Here is an 18,392-nt window from a genome sequence, read left to right as displayed (position 1 = left end):
GCATTGCTCATGAGTCTTTGAAAGTGGATTACTGATTAGCAGCACCCTCTTATTCTGGCAGGAGGGTGTCCATGCAAAGAATTACAGCTAAGCATCTGTAAAGCAACTGCACTTCAAAGTCACATACTATCTCAGTCCAAATTAACTTAATAATTGACGTGAAGGTCCACAGTCCCCACCCTAGTTTCAGAATTGTCATATAGCCCAGGGAAATAAGTGGGAATACTGGCAAGAGAGAAACACTCTTCAGAGAGAAGTTATGGATTCTGGCCCAGGCTGAATAAGCCATTAGAAAAGATGTTTATAGCAAACCCAAAAACATTCTGACCTAGTCTAGGTAGCCTGCTTTCATTCAGGTTATAGTGATTTAAAAAATGAAAGCTCGCAAATTGCACTGATGGGCTTTAAACTGCTAAAAAGGGCTCCTGTTGTACAAGTGATGCCTGACACAGGACCTAATGTTTCAACTATTTACAGCCATAAAAGCAAGCCAGGCGCTTTTTTTCCCCCTTCTGGAGCAACTCCTTCCACAAACCATCCAAAGCATCCTTTTTGGCAGGCTCCTACGATGTAGCAAAGCCGAAGAACTCAAATGAACGGAAAGTCATGCAGTTATTTTTTTCGTACTTGGGGAAAGGGAAAAAAAGAAAACACCAAACCCAAACCGCTGAAGGGATATTCTTACAGAACTTCATTGCATAAACTCGGCCACATGTCTACCAGAGCAATGTCCCTTAACGACCTCTGGCAATGTAATTAATCAACAACCCAGCGTGGAGCAACAAGGCACGGCTCTGCATGGGCAGCACAAGCAGATCCAACCCACAGCAGATCAGGGCATCCTCTCGGGGGACAGGCCAGGGACTGCAGCCCCTTGCCACCAACCTGCCCAGCTCACTCAGCTTGCGCAGCCCTGTTTACCTGCGGTCTGCGCTTACGTCCTACACCTGAACCGCAAGCGCTGCTGGCTTCCAGCGCGGCGGAGCTATCCTTGCTGGAAACAGCGTCCCGATGTGCTCCACAAGCAAGACGTCTGTGCTCTTAAGGTGCTCTCCACCACTTTCCCTAGCAGCTTTGTTTGGGGACTCATTTAGGCTAGGAGGTGCTATCAGCCCTTCCCGACTGGACCACCGTGTCAAACATCTCACAGGAACAGACAGGACCAAGGCTGAAGCAAAGGGACATCGGGCTGAGTCGCACGATCAAAGTTCCCACCTTTCCACCGGGCTGGGGTCCCAACACTGCACTGGTGAACCCACGGCGGGGGTGACAGCGCAGGGCAGGGGACACAGACAGATCTCAAGCGCTCTGCCATTCCCGGCAGTGGGTGCCAGTCCCCGAGATGCTGCACTGCCCGACGGACGAGCCGGATCCATGAGCGGGGCGGCAACCACCGGGCAAAGCCGGGCAGGAGCCCAGGCTCGAGGGACACCTCGTCGCTGTCACGGCCATGCCCACGGCCAGGGCCATGCCTACCTCGCGGGTGAAGAGGATGGCGGCATCGTAGTGCTCCTCGTGGTCATCGTCGAGGCGGTTGTGCTGGTGCTGCCACTTGCAGAAGTTCTTGAGCGTGGTGGCGGCGTTCCTGTTGACCTCCAGCCCCTTCTCCTTGTCGCTCAGCGCCACCACCTTCACCACGGCCAGCCGCACGTGGTTCTCCAGGCTGGCGTGCGCGTAGAGCCGGGAGGCGATGGAGGCCAGGGTGAGCAGGTAGTGCTGCAGCCCCTTCCCGTACTTGCGCACCATGGAGGCGTCGGCCACCAGCAGCAGCTCCACCTGCCGGGCCCGGGACACGGAGCGCCGCCGCCGCCGCCGCCGCCCGTCCCCGCCCGCCGGCCTGGCGGGGTCCCGGGTCTCGCAGCTGGTGCGGGCCGGCACCGTCTCGAAGCTGAAGCTCTCCCTGCGGAAGACGTGAGGGGCGCGGGCCGGGCCCTCGCCGTAGATCCGCGCCGCGGCCTCCCCGCGCGGCCCGCGGCGCGCCGGGCGCACGGTGTAGCGGGAGCGGCCCACGGCGAAGAAGCCGTCGAGGCCGCCGCAGAGGTTGAAGACGGCGAGCGAGCGCGGGCTGCCGTCCACCGTGCCGCGGTAGTGGCAGCGCGGCCCGTCGCGCTCCAGGTCGAGCAGGAAGCGCTGTCCCCCGGCGTAGAGCACGTAGCCCGCCCTGCCGCCCCCCGCGTAGGTCGGGTCGAGGCGCCGCACGGCCCCGCGGGGCGGCCCGGGGGCGGGGGGCCGGGCGGGCGGCGCGCCGGGCTCGGCAGGTGCGGGCGGCGGCGGCGCGGCGCGGCCGGCACGGGCGGCCAGCAGCAGCCACAGCAGCGCCGGCAGCATCCTCGCCTCGGCGCGGGGCAGCGGGGCGGCGGCAATGGCAATTGTGGTGGTGAGAATGATGGTAATAACGGGAGCCGGCCGGCGGAGCGGGGCAGCGTAGTTGAGGGATGGGAGGAAAAGGAGAGGTGCGGGGAAGGGAGGGAAAAAAAAAAAAAAAGGAACGACAACAACAAACAAAAAAATAAAAATAAGGAAAAAAAGTTCTCCCTCCCGAAGTCAAGTGTGAGTGGGAGAGAAAAAAAATGTCAACAAAAGCAGCTCGCGTGTGAACTTTTGTGTTTCTCTGCAGGGAAGAGCCGGGCGCACATGGAAGGGGGGAGAGAGAGAGAGAAAGAGGCAAAAAAAAAAAAAAAAAAAAAAAATCCCAAATCACTGCTGCCGGGGAGGCAGAGTGAGGAGAGAGGAAAAGGAGGAGAGACGGCTCGGAGCCGGCAAGTCGAGAAGTTTGAGCACTTCCCACTCCTCTTCCACTTCTCTGCTGTAGTCACCGGATCATCACCAGCAGCAGCAGGGGCAGGTCTGCTGCGACTCGGCACTTTCTCGGGCTCCGGTGGGCTCCTTTCCTTCTTTTGCCCTCTTTTGTTTTGAAGAGAAGGAGGAGAAGGGGAGAGAAGAAATTCAGGCACCCAAAACCGCCTCGATCGTCTCCGGTGAGATGGTTAAAAATGAAAAAAAAAAAAAAAAAGAAAAAAAAGAAAAGAAGCCCAAGAAGCGGAAAACGTCCTGGATTTCTGTAAAAGCCCCCTCCCTGTATCTTTCCTGTTGTTGTTGTTGTTATCCCCAGTCTGCCGATGTGAACAAGAGGAGAAGGGAGAGAAATGTGAAGATGAGAGGAGGTGGAACAATGAATTTATAGCGGAATGCCATCCTGCAATGGCAATTTCAACAATTCGTCACTGCAGGCTGCCTCTTAAAGGGAGAGCTTCAAAACCACCACTCCCACACTTCCTTCTCATTTAATCAGACAGAAGGAGAAACTTGAGGGGAGGCGGAAAGGGGGAGGGGGGGCGGCGGCTTCGGGGGGGGAGGAGAAAACCAGCGAGAGTGAGCGGGAGAGAGGGAGACAGGAGAGGAGAAGAGCCGGGGGAAGCCGGGGCACGGCAAAGAGAGACCGGCAGGAGAGAGATGTTTGTGTGTGTGTGAGAATCGCGAGGGGTGCCCCGGACCGCCGGCAGCCGCAGCGCCGCGCTCGGGATGTGCCCGCGGCCGGAGCCGCGCTTACCTCGCGTCCTGCCGGGGCTGCGGCTCGCAGGGCTCGGGGAGGACGAGGAGGAAGAGGAGGAGAGGTCTGTGCCTGGCTCCGGAGCCAGCGAGGGACGGCCGCGGCTCTGCCGGGCTGATGGAGCCCCCGGGTGCCGCCGTGTCCCCGCTCGGCCCCGGCTCCTGCCCCGGCAGCGCCGAACTTGCCGTCTTTGTCTGCAGCCAGGCTGTCACCGAGTGCCGCAAGCTGGCATCCACCGCCGCGGGCCGTGCTGCCCCGAGCCCGGCGGCAGGGTGGGCGGGGAGGAGGCGATGCTTGCTCTGACCTTCGGCATGGCTTCGGACCCTTAGATCATCCCCCCGCTGTCACACAGAGCCGCTGGCCCCGTCCCCTCGTCTGCCACCCCCTGCTTGGGGCTCCAGCAGGGACAGGTGACCGCAGTCACCTTTGCACCTTAGCGCTGCCAATGGAACGGGCAGAGATGGCAAATGCCCCGTTCCCTGGGCTGGAGCGGCTCTGGGAAGGTGAGAGCAAGGGGTCCTCTGAGGATTCCGACTGATTTCCCCCTGCTGAGGTCCAGACCCCACACCGACAAACAAAAGTGCTTATTTATCCCGTTTCCTCTCCACATCCCAGGACAGTGCCAGGAACAGGTGCTCCCTGGCTGCAGGACTGCACAAGGATGCAGGTCTCCAAGCTCATCCCCATCCTTTCCTCTCCTCTCCAAGCAGCAAATAAACCTCTGACCACCCTGGAAGAAAATGATGTGCACACCTGTAATGCTTGGCAGGGTCAGGGTGGGTGGTGGGATGCACAGACCTGCCCCTGTAGCTTCCAGGGACTGCTTTGCAAGTCCACCATTTCTCTAAGGAACAGCTTAACTGTAGGCACAAAAGCTTCAAAAATTAATATTCCTGTGTAAATAATTGCAGTAACATAACCCTGAGGTTGTGCTTATGAAACATTTAACTCATCAAAGTTTTGGAAGTGTTCATTCTTCTTTTTCCATTTTTCTGGAAATGGTGATGCATGTGAACTACAGTTCACTTCTCAACCTCCTGGTATTTTTTTTTCTACATTTCAGTGTTCTATCATCCCCAAAAATTCTTGACTGGAGTCAGTGAGTTTCAAAATTAATAAGAGGCATGTATTAGGAAAGGTCACATTAACTTTTTGGGCATTGGGCCAGGACTATTCAACAGTTAAAAATTTAAACATTTTCTCAGTTACTTAAACTCATTATAAAGTTAAAACAGCAGAAAAAAATTAAAGAGAGAGAAGGCATATTTTGACTGAAAAAAGAACCTGTAATTTTCTTGGATGGGTTTTACTTTTCCTTTGAGCCTAATGCATGTCTGCTCAGCACCAACAATACTTTTATTGACTTCACTGGGACCTGATCGAGTCCTGGATCTGCAAACATGTCTGGGTCCAAACTCCCAGATACCCCTGGGAGAGGTGCTAGAGATGAGATCTGGGATAAGGAACGTATTTTGGATAACAACCTCAGCACATCTCATTAAAGAAGTGTTAGTTTGTCAATGAAAGGGGATATGGTGCACAAGAGGCCAGTGTAATGTTCTCCCAGGCTACAGCCTAATTCCAACTGTCCAGCCATATAATCTTGGAAAAACAGGAATGCTTAGATAGGCTGGTGATGATTAAATGGTGTGTCCCACTGCTCATCTCTGGAGTTGTCTTTGATTTCCCAGGTGACAGAAGAAGTTGGCTGGGCTGCCCTGTTACACCAAGTAAGGATCCAGGCTTTCCAGGAAGGTACAAATTATTTTGTTACAAATAACCCCACAGATTAGGAAATCTGTCCTGTTTACATCTCTAAACTGCAATAACTCAGCACAGCAGTGCTGAGAACATCTTTTATTCTGAGAGCCTGGAAGTGTAAGGATAAATCACTGGAATGAATCATCTCTTTCCTCGCAGTTTTGCCCTCTTAGCCTCTTTTCACAGTTAGACCACTGCCTTTAAACAAGAAATCCGGTTAGCATGCCTCAAGTTGTGGATGACACTAAATCCTTGTCAAGCAGTTCTGACCTGGAAATCTCAAGGCTGACCTTTCCCTTCTGAGAGACAGAGAGACACAAATCCTCAATTAGCTTTGAGGCACAACACAAGTCTTATACACTTTGGATCAAATTCAATCCTGATGAAAGAAGATGCAATCCTCTGGAGTCTCTGGGAGCTACAAGCTGTCATTAAAGTTGTGTTTCACCCCTGAGTTTTTCCATGAAACCCTTTAGGATCCTGCAGATTACAGCCTGGGTAGCAGGGGATTCCTGATCCTATAGTGTTTTAGTCACATAAGAAACTTTGCTCTAAGCATTATAAACACTCACATGAATAAGGAGCTTGAGAGATATGGAGATACTGGAAAAGTTGGTAATGATTTTATCCAGGTGTCCTCCCAGTTTTTTATAGAAAGGTCCTGTTTTACATCACCTCTTTTTCAATGCTCAGGCACATTAGAAGGGGTTAGAAAACCACAAATCAAAGATCTGCCTATAGCCCCCTGACAAGCAGTCAGGGCCCAGCAGGGATGTCCCACCCAGCAGCACCTGTTTTCACCATTAATTGAACTCCTCCTTCTTGGAAATTAAAATAATTCTGTTCAGTTTTCACTGTTTTGGTATTTTCTAAGTCATTGCACAGGGAAGATGGCAATTACTGTGGGAAGTAACATTTGTTCTGTAAAATTACAAGGAGGCCGAATCAAACCCAAGAAATTTGCCTGCTCAACACATTCTAAATACCAAAAAAAAAAAAAAAAAAAAAAAAAAAAAAAAATCATCATTTGATAGACTTGTGATCAACATAGGGCTATAGTAGGAATGGACCCAGGTTTGGGTAAGATCCTATTCAAAAAATATACCTGTAGGAACACAATTCTTAACATGGGACAGCTTCGTCCCTCCTGAGGATCTCTCTTCTGCTAACTCTATAGGAAATTTTAATATGATGATGATCAGAGGGATGGAGCAGCTCTGCTAACAAGGAAAAGCTGACAAAACTGAGATTGTTCAGCCTGAAGAGAAAAGACTTTGGGGGGCTCTAATGCAGACTTCCAGTTGTTGAAGGGAACCTGGAGGAAAGATGGAACAAGATTATTTGTAAGAGCCTGTAATGACAGGACAGGGGGGAATGGCTTCAAATAAAAAGTGAGGATGTTTAGATTAGATATTTGGAAAAAGATTAAATTCTGAGAGTGATGGAGCACTTGAGCAGGCTGCCCAGATGTGGGTGCATCATCCCTGGAAGTATCCAGGGCCATGGTTTGTTGGTCTAGTCAGAAGTTTTAACAATGCACACATGATGATTACAGTGCTCAAGTCTGCTCATCTTAAAGCTTCCCTTCAGTGATGCATTAAAACCACTGAAGAAATTTATTTCTAAATGGCTCACTAGTAAATAAAATACTCATTATAAGTAATTTTGCAAAGAATTCTTAAAGATTAATATTTTAGGCTAGTCTTCTGGAAGGGACTAGATATTCCAGCATTTGGACTAAGTTATACAGCCTTTAACCCCCACCCTGGGATAGCAACATTTGCAGCATTGCCCTTTTTTTTGGACCATGCATCTTTCTATGGCTTGGTTGCTGTGAAAACCCACTCAGATGGAGCCCTTCTGACAGCTGTTTTGAGTGAGTGTAACTTGCTTGTTGATACTGAAGTGGATTTGTGGTTGACAAATAAGAAAACACCACCATTATTGGTGCATCCTTCCTGCCAGTCTCACCGGATGTGCTGGGAGCCGGGTGCTGCTGGAGACTGAAGTAACTTCTGCATCCTTGCCCTCTCCCATTTCCATAGTTGGCATTTCCAAGGAGTCCAGAACAAAGTTTTTACAGGCCTTCAATTATTTATTTGAAGGCCAAGTAACACCTACCTCAGAAAAACAATCAGAAAGTATTTTCCCAAGGAAGACACAGGCTGTTCCTTGCATGGCATTAGCCAGGTTGTACCTTTGTGCCCTTCATAAGCCACTCCTGCATTTGTCCACCACCCATAGCTGTTGTAACTGGCCAGGCTCTTCAGTTTAAACAAACCATGAACTTAAAGCAGTCATATTTGGTCAGGAATGCAAGTGGTTTTGGTGTGAACAACTGTGGCTTTAAGGTAAAATGTTTTACTTGCTTCTTGTTGAGATCTTCAAGGGAGCAAAGAAGGAGCCTTTGCTTTGGAGTTGTGTTTTTATAAGTGGCATGTGCAAGCTGTGGATCAGGGTTATAACAGTTCCAGCAGGCTGAAAATTTTGCATTTAATATCAGCTTCTTTTTTCTGCCTTCTGGGGAGGCAGCTGTAAGGGGTGTGGAGTTAAAGTGGATTGGGCACTTTTAAAATACTGTATTGTTTTACTGTATTGTTTTACTGTAACAACACAAGAATTTGTGGGTACCGTCTCAAATTAAAATAGGAAACAGTCTGAGGCCTGGCTAGAAATCAAATTGTTGATACCTCATGGAGGAGGAAAAGAGATTTCTGCAAGATTAAACATAAATAAAAATATAATGTAATAGAAACATATACTGTAATAAATGTACATGTCTTACAGGTATGCAGGGGAGGGGTGAGCTGATGGATCAAAAGAAGCAGTGGGATTGTCCAGTCAGGAGGAGGAGGAGGTGCAAATGACAAACTGTATTTCTTACATTTTCAGGCATTAACCTGGCGAATAGGCTGAAATGAGGTCCTCACCTTCCAACAACTGCTGCAAGAAATGGACTCACATAAGCCATAACACAAGTGAATAATTGTGACCATTGAACCTACCATGATTTTTGTTTAAAAACATGTGTTGGGTGGGGGCAGTGCTCTGCAGGAAGTATCACATTTTAGTAAAGTAAGCATCAGACCCTTATCCTTTTTTATTTTCTGAACAGCAGCAAGATAATCAGAGGAAGGGTAAAATGTTAAACTTTTCTTGTAAAAAATTGACACTTGTTATAAAAAATACATTTTAAGGGTGCAAGAAATACATGTGATGTATTCTACAGCTGTTCCTTCAGAGGAGTAGAAGGCCTGAAAAACTCTCAAGTGTAGTTTATATGAGAGCAGCAGACATTTAATTAATCTCAGTCTTAGAATTTTACAGCCAATATGTGGTCTCTGAACATCTCTGCTCTAGTTAGCAGAACAGCTGTAGTAGAAAATCAGAGCTCAAATAAATCTGCATGCTCTTGCACCCCTCCAAATCTTGCCATCTTTTGTCATTATTTCTTTAAATATTTTTCCAAAGGTGTGTGTGTTCAGCTTCTCCCTGTCCTTCCAGTCCTTCTTTTGCACATAACCTGGATTTAGCTAGATCTGAAATTCTGGGGCAATTATAATAAAATAAATGCCTCGATTTTTAAAAATTATTTTATTTTTCACAAGTTCTCAGTTGCTGCAGATTGAGATGGTTCCACATGGGCAAATTGTTAGAGGCATAGCTTTATGAATTTGCACATCTATAAATGATATTCCAGGACTGGAGGTGGAATATCTTTTTCCATGTCATCTGAGGCATAAACCAGAAAATGTACTTCCCTAGACTTCAAAGTTGAAACTGTAAGAGTGATTAAAGAGAAATTTAAAACAAACATTCACTTGCCAGATCTCACCTGGCAGTAACACACACGCTCCACCACTTCAGAGATCGAGTTCTGGCTGCTTTGTGCACGAATTTTTCCATCTCCGTCCTGGTTGCCCTGAAACTGGGGGCAGGAAGGCCTTTGCAGCTCCTGTGAGGAAGAGGGAATGCTCTCAGGTGGCACCACTGCCTGGCCCAGAGCTCCATCTGGCTTATCCTCACTCCAAAGAGAAATCTTTCCCATGAAAGGGAAAGGTGAAGAACCCAGAGCTTGCTCTCCCACCATTAATCCCCAAGCAGGACCATTTTGGGAGCTCTTGCTGTCTAAGAGGGCTTGGAGGTGCTCCCAGGATGCTTCTAGGGTAGGGTGGTGGTCCTGCTTTTGGAGAGATTCTCCTGTCACCTCCACTGGCTGTGCTTTGGTTTGCACCAGAGAGGAAGATCCCTTTGGGCTGAAACCCAAGCAGAAATGTATTCTCATGGGCACACAGGGAATAGAGAGAGCTAGACCAAATAAATCCTCCCAAAGGGGGAATGAGTGGGTGCCACATCCTGAGCCAACTCTTCCACATCCAGATCTCCCATCCTGCTGCACTCCTTCCTGGAGCAGCCAGTCCTGCTACTTCAGAGGAACAGTGTCAGCAGAGCCCTGCAAGAGGTTCCTTTTCAAAGGTTTTAGACGCTGTGCAGGTTGGGATGTTCCATCTGTAAGACAGGGATGAAGCTTTTGGGATATATTCTCTTGTCTCTAGCAGTGGAGAGCATCCATTTAATGATGAGCACAGTCATGTTAATGAGCAGCACATGCATTTTAAGGTTTAGCACATATCCTGCAGCACACTCACTTCCCTCAGAAGGGCTGGGAGGTCTGTGTAACATTTAAATGCTATTTTAGTCTTATTTTAAGGGCTTAAATGGGTCTCAGGTGATGCATTAGGTTCAGGCTGGCCTCGGGCTTTAAGGGCGCGATTCACCCCAAAGAAAAGCCCAAACACACAAGTCTCATCACAGCTGCAATATTCATTTCTGGAAGGCACCTAGCAGGTCTTATCCAAGCCACTGCAGACAGGCAGTTTGAGTTTTTCCAGTTCCTAATGATTACACAGTATCCTGGAGTCAGTTGGACAACTTCCACTGAGAGTGAAACTCTTTGTATTTAATATCCCCCGAAAATAAAAGTGGTATAAGAGAAGGGCCTCAGTCTTTTTCTTCTTTTATTGCTGCTGTTGAAAAGGTTTAGCCCACAGGGATTGGAGCACTGGGCAAAAATACAAAATATGCAGTACATCCTGTTACACCAAAGCAGGCAGATCCTCTCCCGTAACAACCAGAGCGGTACAATGGGAGACTTTGTCTGGTTTTCCTGACCATACAGCCTGCATGGGCTGTCATTAGGGTTTCCATTTCAGGAAGCTGAATGGTGGAAATTGATAAATATCACGACTCTTTTTTCACCATTGTTCCGGGAGGGTGTGTGTTTGAAAGGGATGGGGGAGCTCTATTACCTGATACTGCAGTGGAAGTATTCCTGCAACAGGAAATTATTTCCCTCCTTACTGGACACCCAGAATATTGTCAAATATGAGCCTTGGAAATCTTCAGCAGCCATGCTGCAAATAAATTAAAAATGAAATAAATAAATGCAGTGTTTAACAAATTTAGTATGTGGGCAGACCATGGAACAGATTGATCTTGAGTGGATGTGAACAACTGGTCCTTTCAAAATCCATCTATCCTGACCTTCAGGAGGAGAAAAAACTGAGGTCCACTAGACAAAAACATTCTTCCACTCTACATCATGCCACAGAAATCTCTTGTGGCCTAAAATGGATTTACAAAGGAGTATAAAAACACCCAGCCCACCTTTCAGAGCATTCAAACGGGGCAAGAAACTTCCCAACCAAACCAAACTTTTGCTCTCCTGAGTAGTCTGAGCTGCAGGGATTTCGTCATAGCCTCGAGGCTGTTTCCCAAATCACCTATTCTCTCTCAGAACCCTTCTGCTTCTCTGCTCTCTTGCTTGCAGTATTTTCAGATTTTTTTTCTCCCAGGAGAACATTTTGCAACGTTCATGTCATGGTCTAGATCATAACCACACCAGGCAACCTTATTTCCTCCTGATGTTTACTGGGGTTTATGTGCTCCAATATGAACTGACAAATGTGTGTACTCAAGCCCTTGCCAGTGAACAGCATGACTTTCCATGGTTCATAAAAACTCACCCATCCCCAGTGCAGCAGAACCATTCTCCTCTGCTCAGAGCAGGAGTTGACCACTTCCAAACATGGAAACCATATGGTGACATGTTTTAAGAGAAAATATAACCAAGCAATGTCCCATACATGACCTTTCCCAACAAAAAGCTCCCCTTTCCATGCTGGAACTCCGTCCTGGGGTCCCACCAAGTGCCAGCTGCTGTTGTGTGAGGAAGATGAGTGTTACCACTGTGTTTATGCCATGTGTTCACACCCAAACCACTCAGATTTATCCACTTGACTCATTAAAACTTGATATTTTCAGGGAAGAAATGAGAGCTTTTGGAAAGCTATTCCAATGCTTATTAACCTTAGCTGGTAAAAAATGGCATCCAGCTCCTCCTCTGAAATCCTTTTAGCTGTAGTGCCCAGACATCACACCCTATTAAACCTTTTCTTGCCAGTCTGAAGAGTCTGCTACTTCATTTTTTCTAGTTAGTCAAATTGTAGATAATAGCTCATCACTCTGACCTTTTACTTGTGAGGCTTAAGCACAGTAAGGGCCTTGTGCTTATGCAAAGAACAATTTTTCAATAGTTCACTCTGTGTTTTGGCCTCCTTCAGCTAATTAAAAATATCTCAAAGCTGTGGATATTGCTGCTGGACAAAGCGAAGCTGCAGCTTGGCTTCCATAACTCTGTTGGTCAGAGACCATACCAGGAACTCATCACGTGAGGAACAGCAGCAGCTCCTCCCTTTGCTTTTGCACAGCCCCTGCTTCTCTGGAGAGAATGTTCCTCTTCTAAGGTCATGGGTCACAGCCTTTGTTTCCAGAGGCACTGCTCTGCTCCATAACTCATCATCAGATTCCTCAATTCTTCATCCCAGCCCATTTAAAGCTTAGACTGCCTCCTAAGCTGATTTTATGATTTATGTGACTCCAGTGGTGTCCCTCAGGGTTCTGTATTGGGACAGATTAGATAAAAGGAAGGAATTCTGCCCCATGAAGGTGTGGAGGCCCTGGCACAGGGTGCCCAGAGGAGCTGTGGCTGCACCTGGATGTGTCCAAGGCCAGCTTGGCTGAAACTCTGAGAAACCTGGGAGAGTGGAAGATGCCCTTAACCACAACAGTGGGGCTGGAACTAAATGATCCTTAAAGTCCCTTCCAACCAAGGTCATTTTATGACTCCATGATTCTCTGTCTATTTGTAGGCCACTGATAAAATGATTAAACTGTGTTGTGCTAAGAATTGTGTATCTTGCTGTAGGGAAGGAAGGCCTTGCATGATGCTGTCTCTTCACAATCACACATTGACGTCTCTCAGTTTCCAATCCAGACAACGTCTGCTGCATATTTTCTACTCCTCAGCAAATCCACATGAACAACACTGAGCAACCACAGCGTAATCAGGGTGAATAATAGCTCTTGGTTGTAAAGTCACTTCCTCCCTATCCCCTGTGAGCTGCAGCCTTTGCCTTCCAGGCCCAGGGCTGCTGTGTAGGATGTGGCTGCAGGGGTCCCTCAGAGTGAAGTCAGGTTTCCTGAGTGCCACTGACAAAGACATGACCTCACTGCAGCCCTGTTTTGGCTGCTTGGACACATTTCTACTTACAGGGCTTAGGTAGCACCTCCCTCCTGGACTTCACAGAGACATAAAAACCCCCTGTCCTTTCCTGTTTGCATCTTCTGAAGAGCTCATTTTCGTAAATTCTAATTGCAGGTTTGTTTTTTTTTTTTTTTTTTTTTTTGTCTGTCTGCAGTTTTGTGCAGATGAGGTCAGAGCAATTTTGTAGTGAAGAGCATTATAGCAGTCTCACATTCTCACTCCCCCATCAGCAGGATCAGGGAGAGAATTGGAATGGTAGAAGCTGGAAAACTCATGGGTTGATATAAAGACAGTTCAATGGGGAAAACAAAGGCTGCACACAAGCAAAGGAAAACAAGGAATTAATTCACTTTTTCCCATGGGCAGGTGCTCAGCATCCCCAGGAGAAAAGGGATCCCCATCACACCTAACAGTGATTTGAGAGCACAAATCCCATCACTCGAAATGTCCCCTCTTCCTCCTTCTTCCCTACCCTTTATATCCTGAGCAGGATGTCACTGGACTATCCCTTTGGTCAGCTGGGGTCACCTGTCCTGGCTGTGTCCCCTGCACCCCCAACCTCCTCTCCAGGAGGACAAAAAGCAGGAAAGGCCTTGGCTCTGTGTGAGCCCTGCTCAGCAACAACAAAACCATCTCTGTATTATCAGACACAAAACACAGCCACACACCAGCCACTAAAGAAAAATTTACCTCTACTCCAGCTGAAACCAGCACAAGGAGAAAACATTTAGTGCGTGACGAAAATTGACAAAAAGCGTCACTGCATATCACTGTGCACCAGCTGTACTCGTCCTTGGAAGCAAATGCTGAGTGTGGTTCACTGTTTGATTGGTTTTGGTGGTTTTTTGATCTGTGTGCTCATTTACAGTGATAAGGAGTAGTCCTCATTCCAAGTAGCCAAGGAATGCTGCATAGTTCATGCACATATGGAAATGAATGACTGCACGAAATGCAAAGCCCATCAGACTGTCTGCTGTCTGCAGTGTAACCCCTGTGGCCTTCTCTCCTCCCTCATTTGCCTAACCCTGTTTTAACAAGCACCTGGAATGCTTCAGCTGGGATGTTCCTGCTGATCCTGCACTGCAGGCCCACAGAACTCCCTCACATTCTTCTCTTGACACAGTGACTCGCATGGGGCACAGGCAGAATTCCAAAACAAAGCCACCAGAGTCTGTGGGTCCATGAAAGCCACATGAAGTTGGTTTTCTGATGGTTTTCATTATGTTGTGGTGCAAGTGCCCTGCATTCACATGGCTTTATGGATTTTAGCAAACTCTGCCCTTAGTTTCAGTTTCAGGCTCTTTCTGCAGATTTTAAGGCACTCTGTGTGCATGTAAGGGGGCAATTTAATTTTGTTTTTTACTGTTGGAAAGCAAAACACTCACTTTCTCCAGCCTCTTTACTTGCTGTGCTACCAGGAAAACACTGGGAGAGTTTTTGGTCAGTACCTCTTAGAGTAAAAATTAGTAATGTTTCCCAGTAATAAATGTTAAGGCAAAGACATGAATTCCTTTCAAGTTCTGAATCAGATTTTTTTTTTTTCCCCTTCAAACCATCCCTCAGATCTGAGGCACTCTGAAAAGAAGGGTTTTCATACTGAACCCAGCTCTCTGTATTGTTAATGGGATTGTCAAGGTGCTGTTTTCACAAGATGGGTTCCAGAGAGCTCAGCCACCCACACAGGCAACTGCAACCACAAGAGGCAACACTTCAGAGCATCCTATCTGAGAATCCATCTAGAGGACATTTCAGATAGACCTGAGGCTCTTCTTCTCCTGCTTGGAAGTGCCTGGACAGCAGCCAGCTCTAATTTAGAACTCCTGCAGACATGTTAGCTCAGTTCTGTGCTTGAGCAAATTTATCAAAGCCCTTGCCATCATCTGACTTGAGATGATGCCTTGTAGGTAAAGCTCAGAGCTCAGGTGATCTGGGGTTTTGCTCCCTGTGTGGACGTCAGAGGAATTTCACCTCAGAATAAAGGCACTCAGGGGAGGAGAGTTTTTTCTGCTTTCTGCTATGCCTTAGCCATTGATTTGGCCCAGCAGATTTTTCTACAGAGGCTACAGCTGGTTTCAGGGGACCTCTTTGGATCCTGTCGAACATGAGGCAGGTTTTTAACAACCTCCACCAGCTCTCTCTGCTTGCTTTGCACCCACTCAGGCCTGGCCAAAACCCAGCCTGTAGGACTCCTTTCCTAGTGCACATGCTTTGGAGATTAAAAAAAAAAAACTTGAATCAGAAGAAAACCAGGCAGAAACCCCCTGCCTGCATTCACATGTCAGACCCAAAGCAAAATCAAGGGTTCTTGGCTCTCCGTCCCAGCAGACAACAAGTTTGCACCTGAATCATTTGGAAGCAAAATCTTTTCAGGAAAAAGGCATCTGGCCCAAAATGTAGCATGGATTCCTTTGTTTAGCTTAGCTGAATCCCATGGTTTTGCATTTTCATCCCTCAATCCTCCGTACCAGAGGAACAAATCTCCGGTAATTTGAACACATGTATGCTCTGCGCTGGCTCCCAACTCGGGTAACTTGTTCCATATTCTCAGCACCATTTGCATTAAACAGTTCTGCCACGATTCCCCTGTGCAGAGAAACAGATGGGCAAACAAAGCAGGGAACGGCCCTGCCTCGCTGCACCTGAGTTTTGGGTTGAAATTTAGGCAAATTTGGGGATTAATCAGGTCATTTTAAAATAAGGGAAATTCCTGCAAAACATTTTTTTTTTTTCACTACTTCAAACAAAATGAAACGTGAAACCACTCAGATTACAGCATGTAAATGGATGTGGAGATAAGATAGGCTTTGTTTTGTTTGAGACTCAGAAGGATAACTTTATGTAAAACTCCTTGTTGTTGGCAGCCTACTTTCTTTGCTGGGATATGATTTAAAGTCATCATTTACCAGCTTTTTTCACAACACTTTGATGGGAGTAGGAGGAAGGTGGTGGTTGGAAGTCTTTCCATGGGAGGTTTGCTGAATAGTTATGAAAATGTTGGATTTAAAGCCCTGTGCAGGAGAACCTCTCTGCTTGTTTTTTTTTCTCTGAATAATCAGACTCATGGTTGACCGTGTCTTTCTCTTGATGTTGATACTGACTATACCTTTGGAAAAAAAAAAAAACTAAAAATGAAACCAGAAAGAATGAAACCTCTATTCTGTTGAATGATCTTCTCCAAAAGGCTGTTAGGCAGAGTTTTAATCTGAGACAACTGGTATTTTACTGACTCAGGCAGCAATGCTTAATGATTGTTAACAGTATTTAGTGACTGTGAATGTTCAACCTGTATCTGCTTTGCTTACTGTTTTTTCTCTGACTCCTTTCACTAAAGGCTGAAAAGCTGCTGAAGATCTGAGAAATAATTTTGCAAAATTTTTGCTAAAGAGCTGGGAGATCTTTGTGATGCTGAGTGAGTTTGTTGTGCTCTGCCCTTTCCAGCTTTTCTACCTCCACGAGCAAGAATTGCTGATTGTTGGAAAGCAGGAGACCAATTACTGAACAATATCTACCATCCTGATTTCTGTGGGGGTTTTTTTGTGGTTTTTTTTTTGTTGTTGTTTTTTTTTTGTTTTTTTTTCTTTTTGTTGTTGTTGTTGTTGTTGGTTGGTTGGCTTGGTTTTTTTAAGGGTTGGTTCTTTTTCTTGCTTCTTAGCATGACAGCAATAAAAGTTTGTCAGTTAAAAACAAATACAGATTTGGTACATGAAAAGGTTCACTGCCACTTAGATAAATTTAAGAGTGAAATTCTTGATGAGAGATTTTTTGTAAAACCAGTCAAGTCTCCAAGCTGAAGTCACACAGCAAAGCAGTCTTGAAATGTCCAGTGCCTCTTGTACTTACAGAAAAATTTGGGGTTTGGGCTTATCCTGGATGAGCTGGATATGGCAGATCCTTATCCAAATGCAATAAGCATTCAAACTTGCAGGGAGCTGGAGCTGGAGCACCTACAAATGACCTGGAGGTCTTGTGAAGTGGCAGCAAAGCCATCCCCACAGGTTCCCACACTTGCATTCCAGAGAAGTGCCTGAGGCTGTCCTGGAAATCCTAAATGCCATTGAAAGTCTGACAAATGGCTGTGGAGTTTTACAAAACCCCTAAATAATTTAGGAACAGGTTTGGTAATCCCTTGAAATGACATGCTTTGGAAAATCACAGCAATGTGGATTTATCATTTCAAATGAGAGACAACTGTGGAAAACCTGTGAAAAGGAGAGTCTGTTTTGTTGTCCTGGAAGATCTCAGCTATCACATTTTATCTTCTCCTGCATCTCTGCCTCAATTTGTTCCAAATCTTGGAACAAAAGAACACTTTGGTGCCCGAGCCATTCAAGAACAGTTTTCTTACAGATCAAATGACATGTCTGAAAGCATCTTGAGCCTATTAATATTATTGCTGTGATACTGAAAAAGTATCTTTCATGCATTTGATATTAGGACAGTGCTGACAGATCTGCAGCCTCACCTTATAACAGTGCTTGAAGAAGTAAGATTTCAGTAACCATTATTGCTACATGACACAATTTTATTTTTATCATTCTGTTTGCCTAAACAAAAGCAAACTTGCCTAGTTTTTCCTTTACTGCTATTAGTTGTACAAATATTTACTGACTCACCTAAGCCGGGGTTTCCACTCAGTTTTTACCCAGCTGAATGAGGTAATGTAAAAGGTCATTTACAATTAAAATGAATTCTCACATACATTAAAAAAAGAAAAAGTTCGACTTTTGGTGGAAGGGAGGGTAATTTCCTACTGTCAGTCTTGAACTAGGCTTTAATTTATAATGCAGTAATTGTTGCTACTCATCAACTCCAACCAAATCAAATTACATTGGTGTGTGATCAGGGTGGTATGATCAGGTTTGTGATGGTTTTCTGTGTTTTGCTGGAGGTGTGGAGTTGTATCCACGTTCCCAAAGAGTGGAAAAATGCAATCCCCTTAGTCCGAAGGTGCCACAGGGTGCAGCAGTCTTTGTGTGAACCGGGAGCAGCCTGGAACTGGAGGCACAGGAGGAAGGAGAGAGGGAGGCATTCACTGTGCAGTGGCCTGAGAGGCCATCAGCACAAGGGACCTCTTTTTGGAAGGATTCTTTCATCCTTTTCCCTCATTTCAGTTTTGGTTTAAAGAAACAGGATCAAAAGATGGAATGCCATTAGCCCTAGCTTTGTTAGAAGGAAGCCAGCACTAAATATTGTTTCCTTCTAGGCTCTGCTTTCTATTTTGGTGATGTGAAGAACAGGATCTGAATCCACATGGGCCCATTATTTATCCTCATCTTCTTTCATATTTTTGCTCTACAGTTTTAGTTTCAATGCAGCCCTGATTTTCTGTTTCAAAGGCCTTGACAAATGGGAGCAACCCACAACTTTAGCAAAGCCAGGAATGCTGCTGTGACATTTCCAAGCCTCCCCCAGGTAGGATATTCCCTGAACTGCAGTGGGGTCATCCAGCTGCCCTCAGTGGTCTGAAGCTCAGAC

The 18,392-nt window shown here is 46.5% G+C and overlaps 1 protein-coding gene and 1 long non-coding RNA gene across 2 annotated transcripts in view; one reads left to right on the top strand and one right to left on the bottom strand.

The window, feature by feature from the left end:
- Nucleotides 1-3,318, bottom strand: part of ADAMTS5 (ADAM metallopeptidase with thrombospondin type 1 motif 5) — a 40,226-nt gene extending 36,908 nt beyond the window's left edge. Inside the window, exon 1 of the mRNA XM_004176268.6 lies at nt 1,477-3,318. Within this exon, the coding sequence (XP_004176316.5) occupies nt 1,477-2,328 (852 nt within the window). The 5' untranslated portion in view covers nt 2,329-3,318. The remainder of the gene's footprint in view (nt 1-1,476) is intronic.
- Nucleotides 3,319-3,353: 35 nt separating this feature from the next.
- Nucleotides 3,354-4,800, top strand: LOC121469187 (uncharacterized). The gene is made up of 2 exons (XR_005979112.2): nt 3,354-4,053; nt 4,166-4,800. It is a non-coding gene; the product is annotated as an uncharacterized lncRNA (long non-coding RNA).
- The last annotated feature ends 13,592 nt before the right edge of the window (nt 4,801-18,392 follow it).

Source organism: Taeniopygia guttata, chromosome 1, assembly GCF_048771995.1.
Source record: "Taeniopygia guttata chromosome 1, bTaeGut7.mat, whole genome shotgun sequence".
NCBI lineage: Eukaryota > Metazoa > Chordata > Aves > Passeriformes > Estrildidae > Taeniopygia > Taeniopygia guttata.
The sequence above is the reverse complement of the archived record's forward strand: the minus strand, read 5'-3'. Positions and strand labels throughout refer to the sequence as shown.